Genomic DNA, 21222 nt, shown 5'->3' on the forward strand with positions numbered 1-21222 from the left:
CCTCCCCCCCGAGTTGTGACCACCCTAGAAATGCGACATCATCGATTTTTTTCATCTACTAGATGTCCCCAACAATAATCAAAAGTCAAATTTTGTCAGACTTTCAGTGCATACTCAACCCGTTTAGCGCCTGGACTAAACCTTTCTTTTGGTACAACCCGCGTGTAATTTGGTCCAGTAGTATGATCAGAGAGGCTATAGCTGTCATAAGTTTTGCAAGAGTTTTTAATAAGATTAGCGAATAATAATATAACAATCAAATGAATAAATTAATTATTGATAAATTAATGAATTAACAAACAAATTAGTTTATTTCAATTTAAAAAAAAAACATAGTAAAAAAATCGCACTATAGCATTTAATTTGAGCAAACAGAAACAAACCTTCAAAATTAGATTAAAACGAAAACATGTTTTGCATAAAAAGAAATAGAGGTCTTAGTGGTAATGATTACAAAATCAAGAAGTTAGAGCCCTACACCATATTTCCTCCTGGCTACGATAGTAAAACACAATACTATTCCCGTTCTAAATTCAACAAATACTATTGCATTTACAGGAAAAATTATATCTGGAGTAACTGTAAATGGCTGCTTGCTACCGCGGCAAACAATGGCTGATAAGGACGTCAGAAAGCGCAAGTGTGCGTCATAGTCCGTGAGAACTCCAAATCTGAAGCCCAAAGGTCAAGCTTTGGCTATTCAGACTACTTTGTTTGTGATAAAAGCCTTGCTGATAAGAAAACCCCGTACAGTTTCCATCTCACTCCCACCAGCTCAATCTACATTTCCAGATCCAAAACCTAAAGATAACCTCAATCACTTGACAACATGTGTGTCCCGTACAATTGCACTCCCAATTTGATCAGGTGCAATTTTCAACGAGTTTCACTTTGGTTGTGTTTGATTCGGATATCAACAATATTAGGTTAACTCCAATTTGACTTTGCTCTTTTATGAGTGGGGTTTTTCCTGTATGACGATTAAGGGTGAGTAACTGAGATGACATTTATATTTGTAAGGATTGGAAAGCAACTTTTATTTGCTATCTCATGCATTTTTTATTTTTATAAAAAAAGATAATGAAACACTAATCTTTTATTGAGATTTGGATTGATTATAATGTAGCCGATATTGTACGTTGATTCAACTACTAAAATACAGTACAAAGCTGTTTAAATATAAAAAAACGTACCGGTACGATTGACTCGCTTATAAACATGAATAAATGACTAATTATTGTTTGTCCCCAATCATGTAATAGAAAATAATCAGTGTGAGTACTCTTTACGAAAATTAAATGGCAGTAAAATATGTCTTAATTCCTGGTAATAAAAACCGTGCATTCCTTATACCACGAAGCTAAAAGATGCTACAATATTATACCAATTAAGGTACAGTATTAAGGTATCATAAGGTATTCAAGATTTATCATTATTAATACCATAAAGTTTATGGTATTAATAATGATAAAGAGATATGTCAATAATTATGGATATTAATATTTTTAACTCTTCTCGGGGATCTTCATGTTTTTCTTTTCTACCACGGTCATTGGTCAGAAATAACTTCTTTGACTGATTTAATTTGGAATAAGTTTGTAAATGAAGTGTTAGATATGAACCCCCAAATCTTGCGTCTTTTAAAATATAATCTGATATGGACGTATTTTAACACAAATGAGGGAGAATAATTTGAAGTTACAGAAGAATTTGTTTGGTTTTAAAAGATAAGAATCAGTATACCTAATAGATTAAACTTAAGTTTGGTTGAGTCTATGCTATTACGACGTTTTATTATATAGACCAACCAACACTAATAGTATGTCTAAGGGATTGTTTTATCTTTGGTTTTATTTCTAAACTTATGAAATTTTATCGGCTGAGACGGCATGATAAATTCAAAAGGAAATTTAAAGGAAATTAATAATACACTTATTTATTTCAAACCAATTTTGTATGAAATATCTATACAGTAGTAAATAACTTCTTGATTAGCGTTATATGTTATTAAGTTTAAAGACGTTTGATTCATAACGAAACTTGGAAAATCCTACAAACTTATTTATGATATTCCTACCTAAACATAACCGCCGCAGCGCACTGTAAAATAAGTGGTCTCAAACCTCCGTATACCACCGTTTTGTATGGGAACGGGAAAAATTAAAATTGTTAATGCGTGCTAAGTCAGTTGCACAGGTGAGGTACACCTAGTTTCATTTGAATATAGTATAATATTTTGGATTGGTTGGAAACCATGGAATTCAAAGAAAGTAAGCACGTTTTTGATATGCAGTATTTACATTCAGTGACTATAATTGCCCTAATTTATGCTTTTATCATAGATAAAACACTCCTCAAGTATGTTTTATCTGCTGTTATATGTAATCGGTTTAAGCAGACCTTTATATTCATATAACTTACGTATTTTAACATTATTAATTAAATATAATTAATTGCAGAATGGCAGCTCATATTCTTGTACGGCTCTTGTCACTGATGATCTATCCAATGAGGCTGATGCTGAGGATAATGTTGCCACTGTATGCTCTCATACTAAATATGTAAGTATAAAGATATACTTTTAATGTTAAACCGGTACATCTTATAATTGGTTGACTTTAAATGCTAGGGCTAGCTTTATTTTGGTTCCCGGGTTATAAATAAAACTTTAGTGAAAAATAAACTTGCATAATGTTTAATTCAAGAAAAATTCCCTAACAACAACGTCCCTAAAGTGAAACAATTTTCGTGCCTCAGTACTTTGTGTTTTGGTTACAAAACATGTGCATACTTAATGATACAATTATTTATGCAAATCATAAAAGGGAAAATACGGTGAGAAGAGAGGATAGTAATATAAACACTTATAGATATGTGTATTTTATATAGTATTACAGTAATCTATTCACCACCATTCTACCAGATGCTCTTTCAATATCGGCTGTTTTCGATGTACATCATCAGCTGTTATCTCAACACTACTGCCCTGTCTGCTATGCTTTTGTTTGTTTGTTTTCTTGAGGAAGATTATGTCACTTGGCGAGTTCAAGGTTAGTTCTGAGTTTAGCAATGACTTGTCATTTATTCAGGGTCGATTTTACACGGCATTTATCTGTTTATTAGTTTGACAGACAGTGAGACATGCCAAGGAGTTTATCGAGTGTCTTCAATTATGTAAACAGGTTGGAGTCTTATATATCATTCTAGCAACTGACTACAAAGTAGACCAAATTAGGCTCATAGTGTTACTTAACTAACTGATATTGTAGATCTTGTACCATTTTAGTTAAGATTTGGTGTTTTAAGTGTACGGTGAGCTATGGCTGCTGAGGACAGTGACATAATCATTCAACGGCAAAGGTTGGTAAACCTAAATAGCCTAGGCCTAGATCTAAATATCTTTGGACTTAGCCCTATGTAATTTTTCACAGTGTAAGTTAGGTTTAGGTTTTATATCAATATATATATATATATGTAAAATGACATTTAAAATCTTGAAAAAATCTGGATAAACCAAGTTTGGCCATGGCCTAACATAGTTGGTTATTTTTTCTTGCGATAAGAAGCTACAATCAACTGTTTATACATAGCCTAGTGCTGAGGTAATGATTGCCATGTTGTCAATTTCAACATTAAAATAGGATTTTCAACTATATAAAATCTCAAAAATTGTTTATTAATTAGCTTAGCTCTCTAATTCTATGAATGATCAGGCCCACTTTTATAAATGGGCAGACTGGGCATATGCCCAGGGGTGCCTGTGGTTTTGGGGCGCCCGCTGGGTGCCCCCAAAACCACCGCCTGCCAGCACTAGGAAAAAAGGGGGGCGCTGCTCTTGGGTTTGCCCAGGGCTCCACTGACCCTTAACGCGGCCCTGTGAATGATGGCATTAATGCTAAACCGGTAGCTGTAGCACTAAATTGGAAATGAATGTTAACTTATTGATAGTTAGGCTTAAGAAAACCCACTAAAACCTCTTTAAGTAAAATCACAATTTTTATTAGCATTTAGGTGCATCTAATATGAATAAATTAAGTGAGATATAGAATGATGTCTATGATTTCAGGTCTTGTTACCTAGTTCCGTAGTTTTAGTAACTTAATATTGTTAGTTTAAAGTCATAAACATTCAAAAGTCAGCTCTAGAATTGACTAAGAGACTATAGCCTAGTACAAAATTTAAGTCAATGAAATGCAAGAATCATGATTTCTATTGTTTCACTTATTGTCTGCACAGTCCTCTGGGCATATATCATCTTCCTCTTCCTCATACTTGATAAATGAAGAATATATATCATGAAAAAATGATACTGTATTATCATATAACATTCTATGTCTGCCTGGTACAAAATAAAAATTTATTACTTGTAAAGGAGGCCAGGTAATGCATTCAAAGATGTATAGTTTTATACCTTTGTTCACAATTTCTCTCTTCAATTGCTTCCAGCAACAGTTTTCTAAATATCCGATTGTCATAAAAAATACTGTTATACATATTGGAGAACAAATGAGTTGATCAGCGATTACCTTTTTAACAATGACCGACGGAGTTCTTCCTGGCAACTTCTTGTCTAAAATTTTGTACCAGTGATGACAAACAAAACCTGTTGTTAATCCAGATATTGCCATGTGATTTGTCCTGGATCTATCCCAAGTTCTTTTATTGTTCCTCGAAAGTTCAAAATTTTGCACAACCAAATCACCAGTCCCTGCTAGGACTACTGACATTCCAATGTTTCTCAAAGCTTCTTTGCTGAACAAAGTTCTAGTGGTAGAATTGAATTTCGGAATAACTTTGTGTCTAAACAAATTAAATATTTTGTTAAGCATCTTATAATTGTAGAAACACAATAATTCAAAATTTACCTAGGTTAGGAACTAACTGTAATTGAAAGTTTACTGTTAAATCAGGCATATATCAGTTTTGACACTAGTTCAATTAGAACCCAACGGTTCAGTCATCTTGAAGATTTGACCTGGATGGTTAACGGGAAAGGATTTAAAAAGTGGTACATGATGTTTCTGTGTAGATGAAGTTATTATAAGCAGTTAGCATACACATTTCTATAACCTCATTATCTTTATAGGCCTTTTATCAGCTGTTAATAAATAATTATTTTTTTAGTATCCTCAGTTGGTGTTGGAGTTGGTGGTGTCCAATGTCTGCCAATGTTCTTCGAGTTGCAGAGAAGAAACTTCTCTCTTGTAAGCTATAGTTTTGTTTGAATTAGTCAACTTATTTATTTAAACAAAAATCTCTAAATTACCGGTTTGTTTATCTTTTGGATTGCTACATTATTTGTGGTAAAGTTTGGGTTAGATTTTATTGAACTATGACCATTGTTGCTGTAAAGTCATATTAATTAACTAGCTTGTTGTTGGTATTAATAGTCAAAGCTACAACAAACTACAAAATTCATCTCTAAACATGAGGTTTGTGATACAGTATATATATTGATCGAAATTCTGACGCCATCAGATTCAGATTTCAGTTTCTTTATTCGTCACAAGCAGCTAAACAGGTGACATCTTAAAAACTAAAAGCAAAATATAAGTACATTATACAATTTTTCAGCAAAAACTTAATCGAATGCCTTAATTTTATATAGGCCTACATATTTACATCATATTACAAAGTGTCATATTACAAAGTGGATTTGCATTATCAATCCCTTATTGGGTAAAAGATGAAGACATGGTAATAAGGTAAAGTAAACTTATGCCTAAGTGGTAAATTTGCATCTTATTATTATTATAACCAATTGGGATCGGGACACCATAGGTGCATATATTATCTCAAACATGAGTGAATGATGAGTGTATAATGGAGTTTGATGATCCGTGCAGCTCTGTTACTGACCAAGATCAGCTTTTACTTTAGCCAGGATCATTTATTTAAAGCCCAATATATGCAGGACTGGATTTTAGCATAGACAATATAGGCCTAGAGGCCTGCGCTACAATTATAATCTAAAAAATTTCACTGATCATGTTTTATCATCGTAAATATAGTTTGAATTGGTGTGTAGTTTTACATTTTTTTTCAGTGTGGGTCCATCGTTTGAGGTGGTACCTAATTTTCCATTTTTCCTGGGGAGATCTCTGGACCACTATTTCATTGGAGGGGGATGTAGAATTGTATACTCCTAAAAACAGCAAGCCCAGGGCCCCCACCACAAGTAGAGCCTAGGGATCCTTTTTCTCTAAATCCGGCCTTGCTTATATGGTATAGGATCTACACCATGAAGTTGGCAGGTCCCTTGATGGGTGGGGTTTCCCACCTACTGTTGCAATTGACCATTTATTTACACTAAATAAATTACAATTATTCAATTTAATTCAACTGTAGTTAAGAGTGTTACATTTTATTTTCCCAGGTATTGAAATTTGACAATTACTCCTTTTACAAATGTTGAACAAACTGTAAAATTTGTTTGGAAAGGGAAAGAGTTATAATAAACTTATTTCTAGAGTACAATTAGAATACTAATTCTTATGATTTATGAACTCCATATTTAGGCTAATTTAAACCTTGACATTTGTGCAAGAGCCATGACTGTTAAATATTATATGTAGAAGATCTAAATGAATTCTAAACTTCTGGAGACCTTTCAAAAAGTATAAGTGGTCCCAAATGTGAACTGTAGACTGCATTGCTACATCCCTGTACAGTAGACTCCCTCTTATCCGGACTCACCTTTACCAGTAGACTCACCTTTTAACCGGAATACACTCTTTAACCAGACAATTTTAATCAGCACATTGGTTTAACCGGACTAGGTCGGCAGTACTTTAACGACTGTTCTCGTGGGAAAGATTTGAGACCAGTGATCACGTGTCTAAATACAATGCTCTCCTAAATTTAAGTCGAATATCTCAGTAAACAGTCCGTTTTAACACATTTTTGGGGACGTCGGTTTAACCCCAAAACCCATTATCTGAACTGGCCTCGGTCCCGAGGAGTTCGGATAAGAGGGAGTCTACTGTATTCCTGAATCTGCACCTGAGATTTTTCATCTGTCAAAAATAAGCGTCAGATGGTTTTACCTAGAAGCCAAGTAACTGTATCGTGTCCCACAGACTTAAAGACACCATATCGAGGGTGGTACGTTGACATAGGCTCGGTGGTGGGAACGTCAGACAAGATATGGACCATTGCACTCAACACGGAGTCTCAACGGATGCCATTGGTGCTGCTGCATGGACTAGGCGCTGGGGTGGGGCTGTGGTGCCTCAACTTGGATGCTTTTGCTGTTCACAGACCAGTCTACGCCATTGATGTGCTGGGTAAGCCAAACAATCCTAGCGTACCAAATACATACAATTTATTATAATTTAGGCTCTTAAAAGTTTTAGGTCACTTTGCTATTATACGGAGGCCACATATTTTACAGCATGCTGCTGCGGTTTTGTTAGGTTGGGTAGTCATGAATATTTTTGTAGGAATTTCCTCGTTTCTTTTTTAATCAAATGATATTAAGTGAGTCATATGTTCTATTTATGACCCAACCTAACATAAGGGTGGCCTCCGTATAATACCAAAGTGCCAGTTTTAGATTGCTAAATTATAACATATGGGTTTGGAATGCAGTTAAAAAAATCTAATGTGAATTGATCAATCCCTAAAATAGACCAGCTACAACTGTTCTAGCTTGGATGTTTTGCATAGTTATTTATAGGCCTACAATAGTACAATTTTAGTAGTTTACAATTCGCCTATCCAAAGAAGTTTTTGTTGATTTAGACATGCAATGGATCATTATCATTTCAGGTTTACATGGTAGTAAGGAAAGTACTGTAAACTTGGCACCTGATAACTCGTCTATCAGTTTGACCATGACCAACAACCATAATGTTTTTAGAAAAATCTCTTAAGTTATTTATTTTCTTTTTCAATTTAAATTGACATGTTTCATTGTTGTGCTGTAAACCACTATCAAAAATTTAAAACGTTCACTACCGTATACATCAGTTTTAATTTTTTGTCCCTTTTCCCTGATTAAAGTTTATGTCATAAACTTATAACACATATTGAGTACTTAATAGATATTTGAATTGATCTGATATCGTGAGTCCAATTCATTCCATTTTTGATTGGTCAATAAACATTTAATTATCATCTGTATTTTTTGTTACCTCAACCAGGTAAATAAAAGTTTTGCGTGTACAAGTTTTAAGGTGGGATTCTGTGTCAGGGTTCGGCCGCAGCTCTCGACCAGACTTCAGCAATGATGCCATGGAGGTGGAGCGCCAGCTGGTACAGTCAGTGGAGGAATGGCGACGGGAGATGAAACTGCCCAAGATGATATTGTTAGGTCACAGTATGGGTGGATTTCTGGCTGGTGCGTACGCATTAGCCTACCCTGAGAGGTAAGAATGGTTTATATTGTCACTTGTTTGCAAGGGTGGTGGTGTTCTCGTGATTGCAGGATATGTTCAACATTTTTCTACGAAAGCAGGATATAAGATGATAATATCCCTAGGAAATGACTTTAATTTTGTCGCGGTCATGCGATTTAATCGTGACAATTGCAAGATATGTGCAAAATTTTGCCATGATAACAGGAAACGATGATAATAGTGCTGTATTCATTGTTACAACTCTTCCTTTACCTGCAATAATCTCAGTGAGTCCATAAACCAGTAAATATCAAACAAAATCTTGATGAAAAATACTATCATTAGTGTGGCTTGGGCTGAAATGTAAGCACAGTAGTTGTATCTATTTAAAATTGAAAATCTCAACATTCGTAAACAAAATAATGCAATAGAACAACATCAACATACCCAATACTAATTACTAATATACACTATTATACATACTATTTCTATTATATACTACTTATACTATTATAAATATTTCCTCCAACGTGAGCGTTGTAATACATGAAGGTGAGCGGTGCTGCTGGTGTAGTGTTGGACTTTGCCCTAGACACGAGCACTAGTGCTAGACACCACTTAAGTTTACCATGAAGTTTACCGTCTGTTCTTAATTCTCTGTGTATAATTTAATTTTTAACACGTTCGCTGCGGCCGACGTTCCGGAACGTCACCGTGACAGAGCGCCAGGAGCGGGCGACGTTCTGGAACGTTCCCTAGCAACGTTCTATTAAAGTTGCTATGGACAACACAGCATATCAGGAACACACACAATATTGTTGCCGCTTGTGGGGACGTACTTTTCCCGCATTTTTTGCAATGTCAGTTTTTAGATAGCATTTTTTTTACATTTGTCAAATAAATATATAAATAACAAGTTTACGTAACGCACGTTACTATTTTGAGAAATTGTTTACACCCGAATATTTCGCTGTTTGTCGCTACAGAAACAAAATTAGTAATCTTATTGACCTGATTAGTGCTGCTATCTACGGTAATCTCCGTAACCACGTCCAGGTGGTTGAAGAATTAGCTGACAACAGATGGCGCGCAAATCGCACCCCCGAATATTTCGCTGTTTGCCGCTACCATAAAATAGGAATCTTCTTGACCTGATTAGTGCTGCTATCTAGTATCTGCGGAAATCTCCGTAACTACGAGTGGTTGAATTGTGGGTACGGGTGGTTGAAAAATTAGCTGACAACAGAGGGCGCGCTGATCGCAACCATTGTTTTTCATGTTTATTTACATTTTGTTCCAAGTTGTTTATTTACATAAGTTGAGTTAGTTAGTTAGTTAGTTTTTATTTGGTTTTAGTGAAAAGTTAATTGCTCGTTATATACTCATAACCACCATAATGTTTTGAACTCATTTCATTAGTAGGCCTAACTTACGTGTGAAGTTCATAAACTTGTGGGTGTGAAAGGCCATTTTGGCGTAACCTAAAACTTTTTATCGACGTACAACTTACCTTTCGGAGAGTGTTGTTTCATTTTATTTTGTTTGGTACAATATGGATCAACGTCCAGGTCCCAGTGGGGTGGTTTATCCAATTCGAACACGCACATTGGATGATGACAGTGACTTGGACTTGGATCCAGACGACCCAGACGACCCGGGCGATCCAGACAACGACAATCTGGATGATTTGGAGTTTGGTTTGGTGTCTGAAGACGAGGACCCAAATTACGAAGAAAACCCTCCAAACTGGAGCAATCATTGTGCCATTGGGATGAAAGAAATTCCTTTCACAAAAGAGGAAGGTTTTCTGGTGCCATTACCAGAAGAAAAATCGCCGGTGAGTTTTTTTAATCTACTGGTGGACGACCTTTTTTATGAGAACATTGTAAAGGCCACAAACGCCTATGCATTAGGTTTATTTTGTGGACCGTCGACCCTCCCAAGATCAAGAATCACGAAGTTCAAAGACTTAACTGTGGAAGAACTGAAGATTTTTATTGCTCTAGTTATCCATATGGGAGTTATTGAGTTGCCCAAAATCCAGGACTATTGGAAAAATAACAAACTGTTCAAATCTTGTTTTTCGTCCTTCATGAGCAGGGATCGTTTTCTAATCATTATGCGATGCATAAACTTTGAAGTTCGACCTGATCCAAGTAATCGTGCCAGCAAAGTGCAGTTTCTTGTGGACTACTTCAACAACAAAATGAACCAGGTGTATTACCCTCAAAAGAAACTATGTGTTGACGAGTCAATGGTTTTGTGGCGTGGGCGCCTATACTTTAGGCAGTACATCAAGGGTAAAAGACATAAGTACGGAATCAAACTGTACACCTTGTGTGACCCCCATGGATTGATAGTGAAGTTCTTTATGTACTGTGGTGTTTTGGATGATTTTGGAGGGAAAGGGCACGCAGCAAATGTAGTGCTTCATTTGATGCAAAACAAGCTGAACTGTGGACACAGCTTATTCCTGGACAATTTCTATAACAGCTTCTCCCTTGCGTCTGCGCTGTTGCGTAAGAACACGTACTGTACAGGTACACTAAGACTTGACAGAAAGTACAATCCAACTGCAGTCAAGAACAAGAAGCTGAAAAAGGGTGAAACAGTTTGCCAGTATTCTGAGGGGGTCATGGTGGGTAAGTGGAAAGATAAAAGAGTTGTGTCCTACATTTCCACTGAATTTACCAATGAAATGGTCACCTCCCTCAACAGAGTTAGGCTTGAGAGGACGAAACCACTCCCCATCGTCCAGTACAATCATTTTATGAAGGGAGTGGATCGTGCCGATCAAATGATGGCATACTACCCCTGTGAGCGAAAAACGATCAGGTGGTACAAAAAGATATTTATACATGTCTTACAGATGCTGCTGTCCAACGCCCACTATCTGTATAATGAAGTTGAAGTAGCAGCCGGGGGAAAGAAAATGCCCCTCTACGATTTCCGCCTGAGAGTCGTCGACGCAATGCTGCCAGACACAGCACCGCCTGAGCGCCCCCTGAAGAGGAAGTCAGTGATGCACACGCCAACGCGCATCACTGAGCTGAAGCCAGATGGCAAACGGCTAAAGCAGAAGCGCTGCAAGGTCTGCTCCTCCAACGGAAGAAGAAAGGACGTAACCTGGCACTGCTTAGAGTGCGAAGGCAGCCCGGGATTTTGCGTCCCTAAGTGCTTCGACGACTTTCATCAGTAATGTACATTGGGAAGTGTAACATGACATATTTATCTACTTTTTGCGTGTGAATTTGAATTAGTGTAAATGTGAATTTGAATTTGTGTAAATGTGAATTTGAATTTGTGTAAATGTGAATTTGAGAAATATTTTATTCGTGTAAATGTAGTTTTTTTTTATTTGTAGAATTGAATAAAACCACTTTTGTTCCATTGAGTATTCTTTAGGGTGGGTTGGAGGGGTTGTACATAGTTTTTCACACACCTTTTATATAGTATAACTAATTATCGTGCTAAGCAATGACCCATGAAAAAATACGTCTCTGGGAGCTACAAACGTTCCAGAACGTCTTGAAACTTGGAACACCATCCCCAGGAGCTGCCGACGTTCCAGAACGTCAAACATCCAAAATGGCGGAAACATATGTTTTGAGCATCGGGATCTCTTTTCCAGTTGATATTCACCATATAACATCGTTTGGTAAGTAAAATAAAAAAAAATATATTTCAGCATATACCAATGTCTATTACAGCAATTTCAGCAGCGAACGTGTTAACTATTAAATTGGTTATTGTAATCATTACTGATAACAAATATAAAGTATTTTGTTATTTATAGGGTGAAGCACCTGATATTGGCAGACCCGTGGGGGCTGCCCCCCCGTCCCCCCGCTGAGGAGAGCAAGCGTTCTAAGCTGCCATGGTGGGCCCGGGCCCTGCTGTTTACGTTGGAGCCCCTCAACCCTCTGTGGGCCATAAGGGTGGCGGGGCCTTTTGGTAAGCTACCATTTTATAGTTTACCACCATCATGCTTAAAATCATTAGAATGTTAAAATGGGAAATTCGCTAAACCATTTTATAGTTTACCACCATCATGCTTAAAATCATTAGAATGTTAAAATGGGAAATTCGCTTAACCTGTTTATCTGAGCAGTCTACTCTGTAACAATAAGTCTTGGTAATGGATGTACTAATATTTTGCTTAGCTCATTCCAAATAAAATTTTGTAAAAAAAAACACAAAAGCTATGTTTACGAAAATGGTGGTTTTCTCCTTTTTTCCACTCTAAAAGCACCAAAACTCTGCCAGAGTGTGACAATGACAATTTGAGATGCTTAGCATTTTATTTGTCACTTAACAAATTCGGCTCACTGAGTAGCCAGGAGAAGAGTCAAAAACAAAATGCTGATTTGTCAACAAATCATTAATAGGAATCTCTTCGGCCCTAAATTAATGGTGTTTCAGGTCAAAAACTGGTGGAAAAGATGAGGCCTGATCTGTTGAACAAGTTCTCGATTGCTGTGGATGGCGACACACAAGCTGTATCGCAGTACATTTTCCAGTGTAACGCACAAAGACCTTCGTAAGTGTGTTTCAACCCTTTTATTTACATGGTTATTTAACTCTGGAACCGACTGTTGGATTCGATAAAATGCCAGGACATTTTTCAGCATTTTGCATCGTTAAAACTAAAATTAAAAATGAAATTAATAAAAAATATTTTTAAGATATACTAGACTATATATTATTTGTTTTAGAAAGAAACAAAGAGTATTATTATGTTATTTTTATAGCAATAAAACTTAACCAAAATGTATGACCTTTTTATTTATAAGTTATAAGAATAATTTTCTTACTTATATAGCCTATAATTTTTATGAGTAAAAAAATCTTAAAAAAATTTAAACATATATTTTTATATTTACAATAGGCTATATAAATATTAAAAATATAAATAGGTACCCTACATAAATATAAAATATAGAAATCTATGGCTATGCTAGCCTGATATAATTGTGTGAAATAAAATTAACTATTGACCACAAGTGATAATTTACATTTGTGACGTTTTGCAGGGGTGAAAGCGCTTTTCATGCCCTCAACTCTGGCCTTGGATGGGCAAAGAACCCTCTGGTCAACAGGATAGAACAGTTCAGTGACAATCTCCCCATCACCATAATGTACGGCTCACGGTCTTGGATGGACAGTAGGGCCGGCACTATGATCATGAAAGAGAGGTCTTCTACCAGCTACACGGCTATCAAGGTATCATAGCAGATATTTATGAAGATTCTACCACTTTGCTAAAGTTTTAGTTATCATATACAATAAATCTGTGTTGGGCGTACTGCAGTGGTGGTTCCTAGAAGGGGGGGTATAGTATAGGGGCTAAAGCCCCCCATTGGATCCTAAAAATAATAATTTAAACATACTAGACAACAAGAATTAAAAAAAAATTAAACATTATAGACCTTGTTTGAACCTATTACAGTAGAACATAATAAACCTTGTTTGAACCTATTACTTTAGAACATTAATATAGACCTTGTTTGAACCTATTACAGTAGAACATAATAAACCTTGTTTGAACCTATTACTTTAGAACATTAATATAGACCTTGTTTGAACCTATTACAGTAGAACATAATAAACCTTGTTTGAACCTATTACTTTAGAACATTAATATAGACCTTGTTTGAACCTATTACAGTTGAACATCATAAACCTTGTTCGCACCTATTAATTACTGTACTGTAGAACATTATAGACCTTGTTTGAACCTATGACTGTAGAACATTATAGACCTTGTTTGAACCTATTACAGTAGAACATTATAGACCTTGTTTGAACATATTACTGTAGAGCATTATAGTCCCTGCAGGGCCGGATTTCCCAATAGGCCCGGCCTATGGGCGCGAGCTCCCAAGGGGCGCACGGCCGAGAGGACATTTGTTTAAATATCTAAAAATAAAAGTAAATAGGTGATAAAAAAACTCTGGCTAATAAAGCATTCTATTTCTCAAGTTCATAGTAAATAATAATTGTTAGAAAATTTTAACTATTTTTCTGAATTACGCATCAATTTCATTACAACATTGGTAACGAACATTGGTTATACGGGTAGGCTGTAGGGATGTTGACGAGCGCCTGAGCGGTACGCATCGTATTTCCACTTTGCTAGCTCGGCGCTACTGATCGGAGTGATTAGGGGCACATGTGTGCTAGACACTGTTTTACCACCCTCACCTCACAAAACAAAAGTCATTAACTAATCTTTTGATTAGTTTACAACAATCTGCAGTATCAAGTTAAAATTAACAAATAACAAAAACGAACACGTACACACATTTTAACGAATAAAGTATGGCCATATAACTCACGGCGCGGCTGCGGGTTCAGGGTGTAGGTCTAGACTGACCGTCGCCGTGTCCTTCCCCTCCCCTCCTATCCTTTGTTGTTATCAGTCAACAACTTCCCCTAATACCATAAGCATACCATAGATTAAATATAACTCTTAAGTTGACTTCTTATCACATTGTTAATTCCAAAGTTTTTTCATGTCTAGTTCATGTGGGTGACACTGGGCGTTAGTTTTGACGTAATTTTGTTTCTATCATTTAAGGGTTAGTTCTATGATGTGTGTTTTAATTTCTTGTAATATAACCAGGAGACGACCTATTGTTTATGATTAGATCGTTTTATTTTTGATAAACTAGGTTTAAATTAACAAGAATTGTTTTCAGTTAATCCATAATGATGACAAATCACTATAACTAACTATAACTAAAGGAGTTGGTTTAATCTATGGTATCACGTACTGTTTGGAGTTAATGTTTTTGGGCCTGAAATTGGAATCAATGGCCATGTTTTTGCAAGAATGCTCGGTCGGTTGAGTATTTTTGTTTCAGTCCCACAAACGTGAGCATTTACTAAAAGCATAAAATTCCTAAAAGTGTTTAAGACAGAATTTTGTTAAGGCTAAACAAGTAAATAAAAAAAAAAACTTGAAATGATAAAATTCCGACGAGGAGTGGTATTCAAGCAACTAACTTAGGCCTATGGGCACAATATAGCTTTTAGGCCCGGTTTCCCCAACTCATTTAAACTTAGTTTTAAGTTAAACGGCGATTTAAACTTAGTTTAACTTTGATTTGTGTTTCCCCAAATTTAAACTAGGTATCAACTAACTAACCAACTACCTACCAACTAACCACCAACCTAACTACTAACTACAATACCAACTACAATACTACAATACTAACTAGGTACCAACTAACTAACTAACTAACTTAGGCTTAGGTAACTAAGTTCAAACTAAACCACCTCCTGACTTGGTTTAACCACTGGGGATAAAATAAACTAAGTTCAAATTAGTAAATTACAACAGTAACATAACCTCAAATCAAAACAAAAAGTAGGTGTTAAAACAATAATAATTGAAGCAACTACGAATTCATTTGGACGAAATTAGGCTTGGTTTAGGGGTAGCTTTAAGTTAAGTTTTATTTATATTTGAATTTATTGTTTATTAAGTTCTTTTTTTAGTAAATTAGATTTTATTTCAAGTTAGGCCACTATTAATTAATTGCAGTAACTTATTTACCCCCTCAAACGGAAGAGTTAATACACATTTCCGAAGAAGTAGAAGATGAAGATTATGACACTTTAGTAGTCTACCTAGAACAAGAGGGCCTACTAAAATAAGGGACAGAATTGACCATTTCAATAAATGGAATGAATCTGAATTTGACAACAACTTATAATAACTTGATAACATAACCTTAAACAGTGATGTTATTCTAGCTGCATTCGCACATTGCTGTCTGCTCTACTGAGTTGTAGCGTAGCGCTGTGGTGGTTATAGGAAACACTAGCCCAAAGCCCACCGAAAATTCCTTACAAATACACATTCAGGATTGCCAACCGCTCGAATTGCCGTTTATCTTAAACGAAGCCAGTAAAATGTTGGAGAAACCGAACACACATTTTAAACGGAGTTTAAAAATAAACTAGTTTATTATAAACGTAGTTTACACCATTTTGGGGAAACCGGGCCTTAATAAAGGTTTGAAGGAAAGTAACTGTGACCAGACTAAGGGGCGGAAAATTATTTGGGCCTAGTGGCGCCAAAATGCTAAATCCGGCCCTGAGTCCCTGTTTGAACTGCTCACAGTAGAATAGATATTCCCGAGCCCATAAGTTGAGTCACAATACAACCATAGCAGCGACATATCTTTAATGGTATTTTTCTCTTAAAAACACTTGAATGTTAATTGTTCTAAAAATTTTTAATTTTCCTATCAAACATTCAACAGAAATTTGTACTTAAAATTATTTTCAGACCATCATGGGAGCTGGTCACCACGTTTATGCAGACAAAAGCGAAGTTTTCAATGAAACGGTGAATGAAATTTGTCAGTTTGCGGACGATTGTAGTGACACTGAAGACAACGTAGCTAGTTCACAACCAGACGAGGGTCTTGCTTTAAAGAAACAGAAGAGTGAAGACAAAGTGCAAGATTTTAGTCCAACGAGGAGTTTGCCGAGTGGGAACTCCGTTGACGATACAGTTGAAAGGAAAGAAAAACTCAGTTGAAGTTGATACTTGGTAAATAGATATAATTTTCTATGCAAGTTTTTAAATTGTGATAAAAAAGTGTTTATAAGTATTAGAAGTTTATTTATTGTTTGCATTGTTAGTTGTTGTCCGCCCAACAGCTTGCACATTAATTAAAAGGTTTAATTTATTATTATGTTTACCAAATAAAAAATTCAACAATTTTATGCTTTTAGAAAAATGATTACTGATTTGGTAAGATTTGTTGTGTTAGTAATAGTTATAACCATCTTGGAATGATTGAAAAATGTTCCCATGGCCTAATACAAAGAGTTGGGACAGAGTATCATTGTTTCCTTGATAAAATATTTGTTGATGATAACAAGAGACAATATATATTGTTTGAACTTGGGTCAAGATCAATTTTGGAAACAAAATGTCAATAATTGCTTTAAGTCTTTCATCTGTAGTTGTGATGTTTCTTAGATATAAGAAGAAGTAAGAAATGCAAGGAAAAATTATTAGTGTATTTAAGAAGCGCACAATAAAACCTGTGTTTTTAAAATGATTATTTGTCTTACTTCTTTTTCTAAATATTAAGTTAAAAAATGTAATTGCTTCGGAACTTTAAGTGTGTTAGTACACTATATTATGTTGTAGATTTATTGACATGCTGAGGGCTTAGATTCATTATTTTTTTGTAAATTCTGTCCTTTTTTTAAATTTGTCGTTAACTATCTCGGGGTGTGTGAGTAATGAATTTATAAGTCGAGTTCTCTTATAAAATTTTGTGAGCTGCAAACTTGTCGAGTCCAGATTTTATCAAAATTAAGCTCCCCAAAACTCATCAGGTACTTTATTGTATGTACAAAACAATTTAAATTTAATCTAAAAAAAACTAAGCTTGGACTTAGAATAAAGCTTTAAGTTGCAAATACAAATACTTGCATTACACTGTAAAATTTAGCCAGACTTATTCAATGCAATTTTCTTATGTGTTCTAAAACCTAAAGCATAAATTCAATTCAATTAAATAATTGGCCAGTAAACTACACTCTTATATTTTGTTCACTATTTTTAGGTGGTTTGAGAGTAATTCACCCCCACCAATTTTTTGTATTTAATGTATATTTTTAAAGGTAAGGGTCAAGTGGAGGGGATAGGTTTCTTCCCCTAAAACCGCCTTTATTAGACTTAGTATTAGTTTCAAGAATATTAAATAAATATAAACATTTGACAATCTGAAACAAAATAAGTGAGAGATTAGCTGAAAGATTTGTTATTTCACAAGAAGTCATTGGAGAATTTATTTTCAATAGTCAATAAATTTGTAGTGGACACTTAAAATATTTTTTAAAATTTGGATTGATAGCACTCCTTCCTTCTGACAAATTGATTGTAACTATTTACACTTCAGGTAAACTATTAATTTTACTGCAATGAACAACTGTACTTTGCATGATTGAATGATAAAACTGAACTCTCATCAAGCCAGCACATACTAGTAGTATTTTTGCATATGATTAGCATTTTAATAATCATTAGTAGGCAGCCAGATTTGCGTTTATTATCTTTAGGAATCATGTATTTATCATTTACCTTTCGGCAATTCTTTACTATTACCTATACCTATAAAGTTGGGCATTTTATAGGTTTTGACTATCAAACAACATTGTTTGGTGATTATGTGATTCTTTTATGAATCATATTCATTTGTAAGACCTTGTCAAAAAATGTCCTGAGATGTGTAGTATTTAGTGAAAGAATGGAAATAGTGTGCCATGCAACTAAATTTTTTTATTAAAATAGGCCTATGATATTATAACTATAGGTTTACATAACGAGCCAAAAATAAATGTCAAAAACCATTATGTATATCGTATAAAAAAAATAATGATTTTTTTTTGCATTTTCAAAAGATAGGACACAGTTATTATTGGGTTTTAACAAGAGAATTGAATAGAGTGAGAAGGATTTGTATGTTATAATCTTCTTCATGCAATGGTGGTTTATTGACTATCTACATCAATTTAAAAATAATATTTATTGATATTTTGGTACCAATCAGGTCACACCCCAGTACAACTTTCAATACGTATTCATAAGAGTATACTATATCTTAAAAAAATAAAAAGGGTAAATCCTATCTATGTGTTAAATGACATATCACATCAATTAAAAAGCAATACGTTTAGTAATACACTTGTACCATATTTTGTGTTTGTAACTCTTGGCACTAGATAACACCTATTTTCCTAAAGTAAACCACCTTATAGGTAGTTTGAGTTGCACAACGGAATTTTATAGTATAAGAATAGAGAGCAAATGGAATTTTGGCGGATTCTATTCTATTACTAAATTAGTTTTGTTATTTTCCCTATACAAATATATGTTGGTTAGGTTAGGTAAGAACATAGTTTCATCGTGTTACAAATATGAAACTCTATGATTGACTTGTGTCCACAAAGTGTTAATACATTACAATATAGCTTTCTTTAGATTATGAGGTTTTCTGATGGACACATCAAGAACCAACTTGCGTTATATTCATCACTGTTGAAAAGTACAAAATCCGATATTGCATTGTTGCATGGAAAGTTATAAAGGATTAGTTAGAAGCGTGTTTAGTTTTGAATTTAAGATTTTGTTGTTGAACCAAGAGCTTATAGTTTTGTGTTTTTTATTTAACTGATAGTGTTATACAATTGAATAAATGTGATATTTATTCTATCTTGTGTTCTTATATATTCCTGGTAATTATATTATTCAATTATTCTCTTTATTTTTAAATGTAACAAATGTGTAATGACTGCTACCACAGCCACCTCTAATACAAGGCCGCGACGTTCGAACTGCCAACGCCGCACTCACCCGCCGTCTGGGTCTGGCACTCGTGCTAGGCTATAAACATCAATGAGAGTATTGCTGCTCTGTATCAATGAATGAAAGTATTTAAATTACATATTTTAGTGGATTTTAGGGTATGGTAAAATAGACAAATTCGAATCTAGGTTTTTTATTTAGTGAAAAACTGCAACATACCTCAATATGTCTAAAACTAAAATACAAAAATAATGTTTTTGGTTGCATTAATAAACCAAACATAAATGAGAAATGAAATAAATGAGAAATGATAAATGATGTATTGTAAGTACGATAAATGTGGAAATAGATGGACTTTACATATTTCCTTTGTTAATTTGATAATCTATACTACTATATAACAATCTCATGGTGTCTGTATATATGTGTGTTATTCAACATAGTAAAAACTACTAGACTTAAATTTTAAATTAAATTTAATAATTTTAAATTTAAATTTTAAATTTTTTTTTGGGCTTAAATTTTACAAAATATAGCTTCTATACCAAGAATGGTAATACAGTAGGACTAACTTATTGCCGCTTTAATATTTGTAGAGAATTTGGAATTTGTAGAGACTAACATCTAACAATTTGTTCAAATAAAATCATTTTTCAATAGGAGTAATGTTTTAGTCTACTTGAGAGAACCATTAGTTAGCAACAACAACATTTGAAGTTTTCATTTTGAAGGCATACTGACTATAAATAATTTATTTTCTTTGAATAATTACTAAGCAAAACGTTTTTCATTTTGTAAACGATTTCAGAAGCTAGGCCTCCATATGGCTTTCCACAATATTAATAGAATTGTTTTATCACATCGATGTAATAAAAATGTTGATCAACATTCAGACTGGAGTCGGAGACTATGATGCTTTTATTGTTAGATGGTGTAGTAGATATTTTTTACTAGTAGGCCTACTTAACAGAAACTCCGGTTTATTTCTTCGAAGTGCTAGTTATTTAAGTTATTTTAATCACTTAACAACAGCTTTTATCAATAAGATAGACAAATAAATAAGGAAATAGTACGGCATTGTCATACCTAAAACTTGCTTCTCGCGTCTATATTTACACAAATCATTGTCTTATTCTTACAATTTTTTACAAATCTAAGTTCATATTCGTGAAAATGTTTCACACAAAAACGAGAATTGTTTTAAGATGTCTAATTTGACCGAAGAATATCAGGAAGCTATTGTTGCTTACGGGGCGGATCACTTAGAATCTTAGAACACTGTATGTATTATTAATTTTTAATGGAGCTTTCGTAATTATTCTTGCATCCAGGCACATCACATCTATCTGGCATGCTGTATTAACAAGTTCAATGTCATTACTAATGATTAAGGGTAGTAGAAACGCGATTATGTACGTAGAGTACGCGACTCCTCCATTCACTGTAATTTTTTGAACCGCAGGGGGCTCACGCTTGCGTGGGTTCGTGGCCTGGGCGACCACGCGGACCCTAGCTCTCCCAGAGGGGAGGTAATTGCCCGGTGTT

General features: G+C 34.7%; 1 protein-coding gene across 4 annotated transcripts; it reads left to right on the forward strand.

Moving 5' to 3' along the window:
* Positions 1 to 810: 810 nt before the first annotated feature.
* LOC128996456 (1-acylglycerol-3-phosphate O-acyltransferase ABHD5-like) lies at positions 811 to 19535 on the forward strand. Of its 4 annotated transcripts, XM_054421795.1 has the most exons (9): positions 811 to 987; positions 2460 to 2561; positions 5125 to 5204; positions 7080 to 7286; positions 8195 to 8369; positions 12136 to 12293; positions 12762 to 12879; positions 13373 to 13562; positions 16639 to 19535. In XM_054421795.1, the coding sequence occupies exons 2-9, from the start codon at positions 2461 to 2463 to the stop codon at positions 16891 to 16893; spliced, it is 1284 nt and encodes a 427-aa protein (XP_054277770.1). In that variant the 5' UTR covers positions 811 to 987; position 2460; the 3' UTR covers positions 16894 to 19535. The 4 variants fall into 4 exon arrangements, with proteins under 4 accessions (XP_054277770.1, XP_054277774.1, XP_054277772.1 ...); XM_054421799.1 differs by lacking the exons at positions 811 to 987; positions 2460 to 2561 and adding an exon at positions 3028 to 3050; XM_054421797.1 differs by lacking the exons at positions 811 to 987; positions 2460 to 2561 and adding an exon at positions 3042 to 3182.
* Positions 19536 to 21222: the final 1687 nt, after the last annotated feature.

This window comes from Macrosteles quadrilineatus, unplaced genomic scaffold (genome assembly GCF_028750875.1).
Source record: "Macrosteles quadrilineatus isolate MER2022 unplaced genomic scaffold, UCM_ALF_1.0 Scaffold_6__1_contigs__length_79288215, whole genome shotgun sequence".
NCBI lineage: Eukaryota > Metazoa > Arthropoda > Insecta > Hemiptera > Cicadellidae > Macrosteles > Macrosteles quadrilineatus.

Bases quoted from the DNA above. Each gene is read 5' to 3' on its own strand.
- LOC128996456 (XM_054421795.1), top strand. From the start codon at position 2,461: ATGGCAGCTCATATTCTTGTACGGCTCTTGTCACTGATGATCTATCCA. The intron at 7,287-8,194 runs GTAAGCCAAACA...ATTCTGTGTCAG, and splicing joins CTACGCCATTGATGTGCTGG to GGTTCGGCCGCAGCTCTCGA. The intron at 12,294-12,761 runs GTAAGCTACCAT...ATGGTGTTTCAG, and splicing joins AAGGGTGGCGGGGCCTTTTG to GTCAAAAACTGGTGGAAAAG.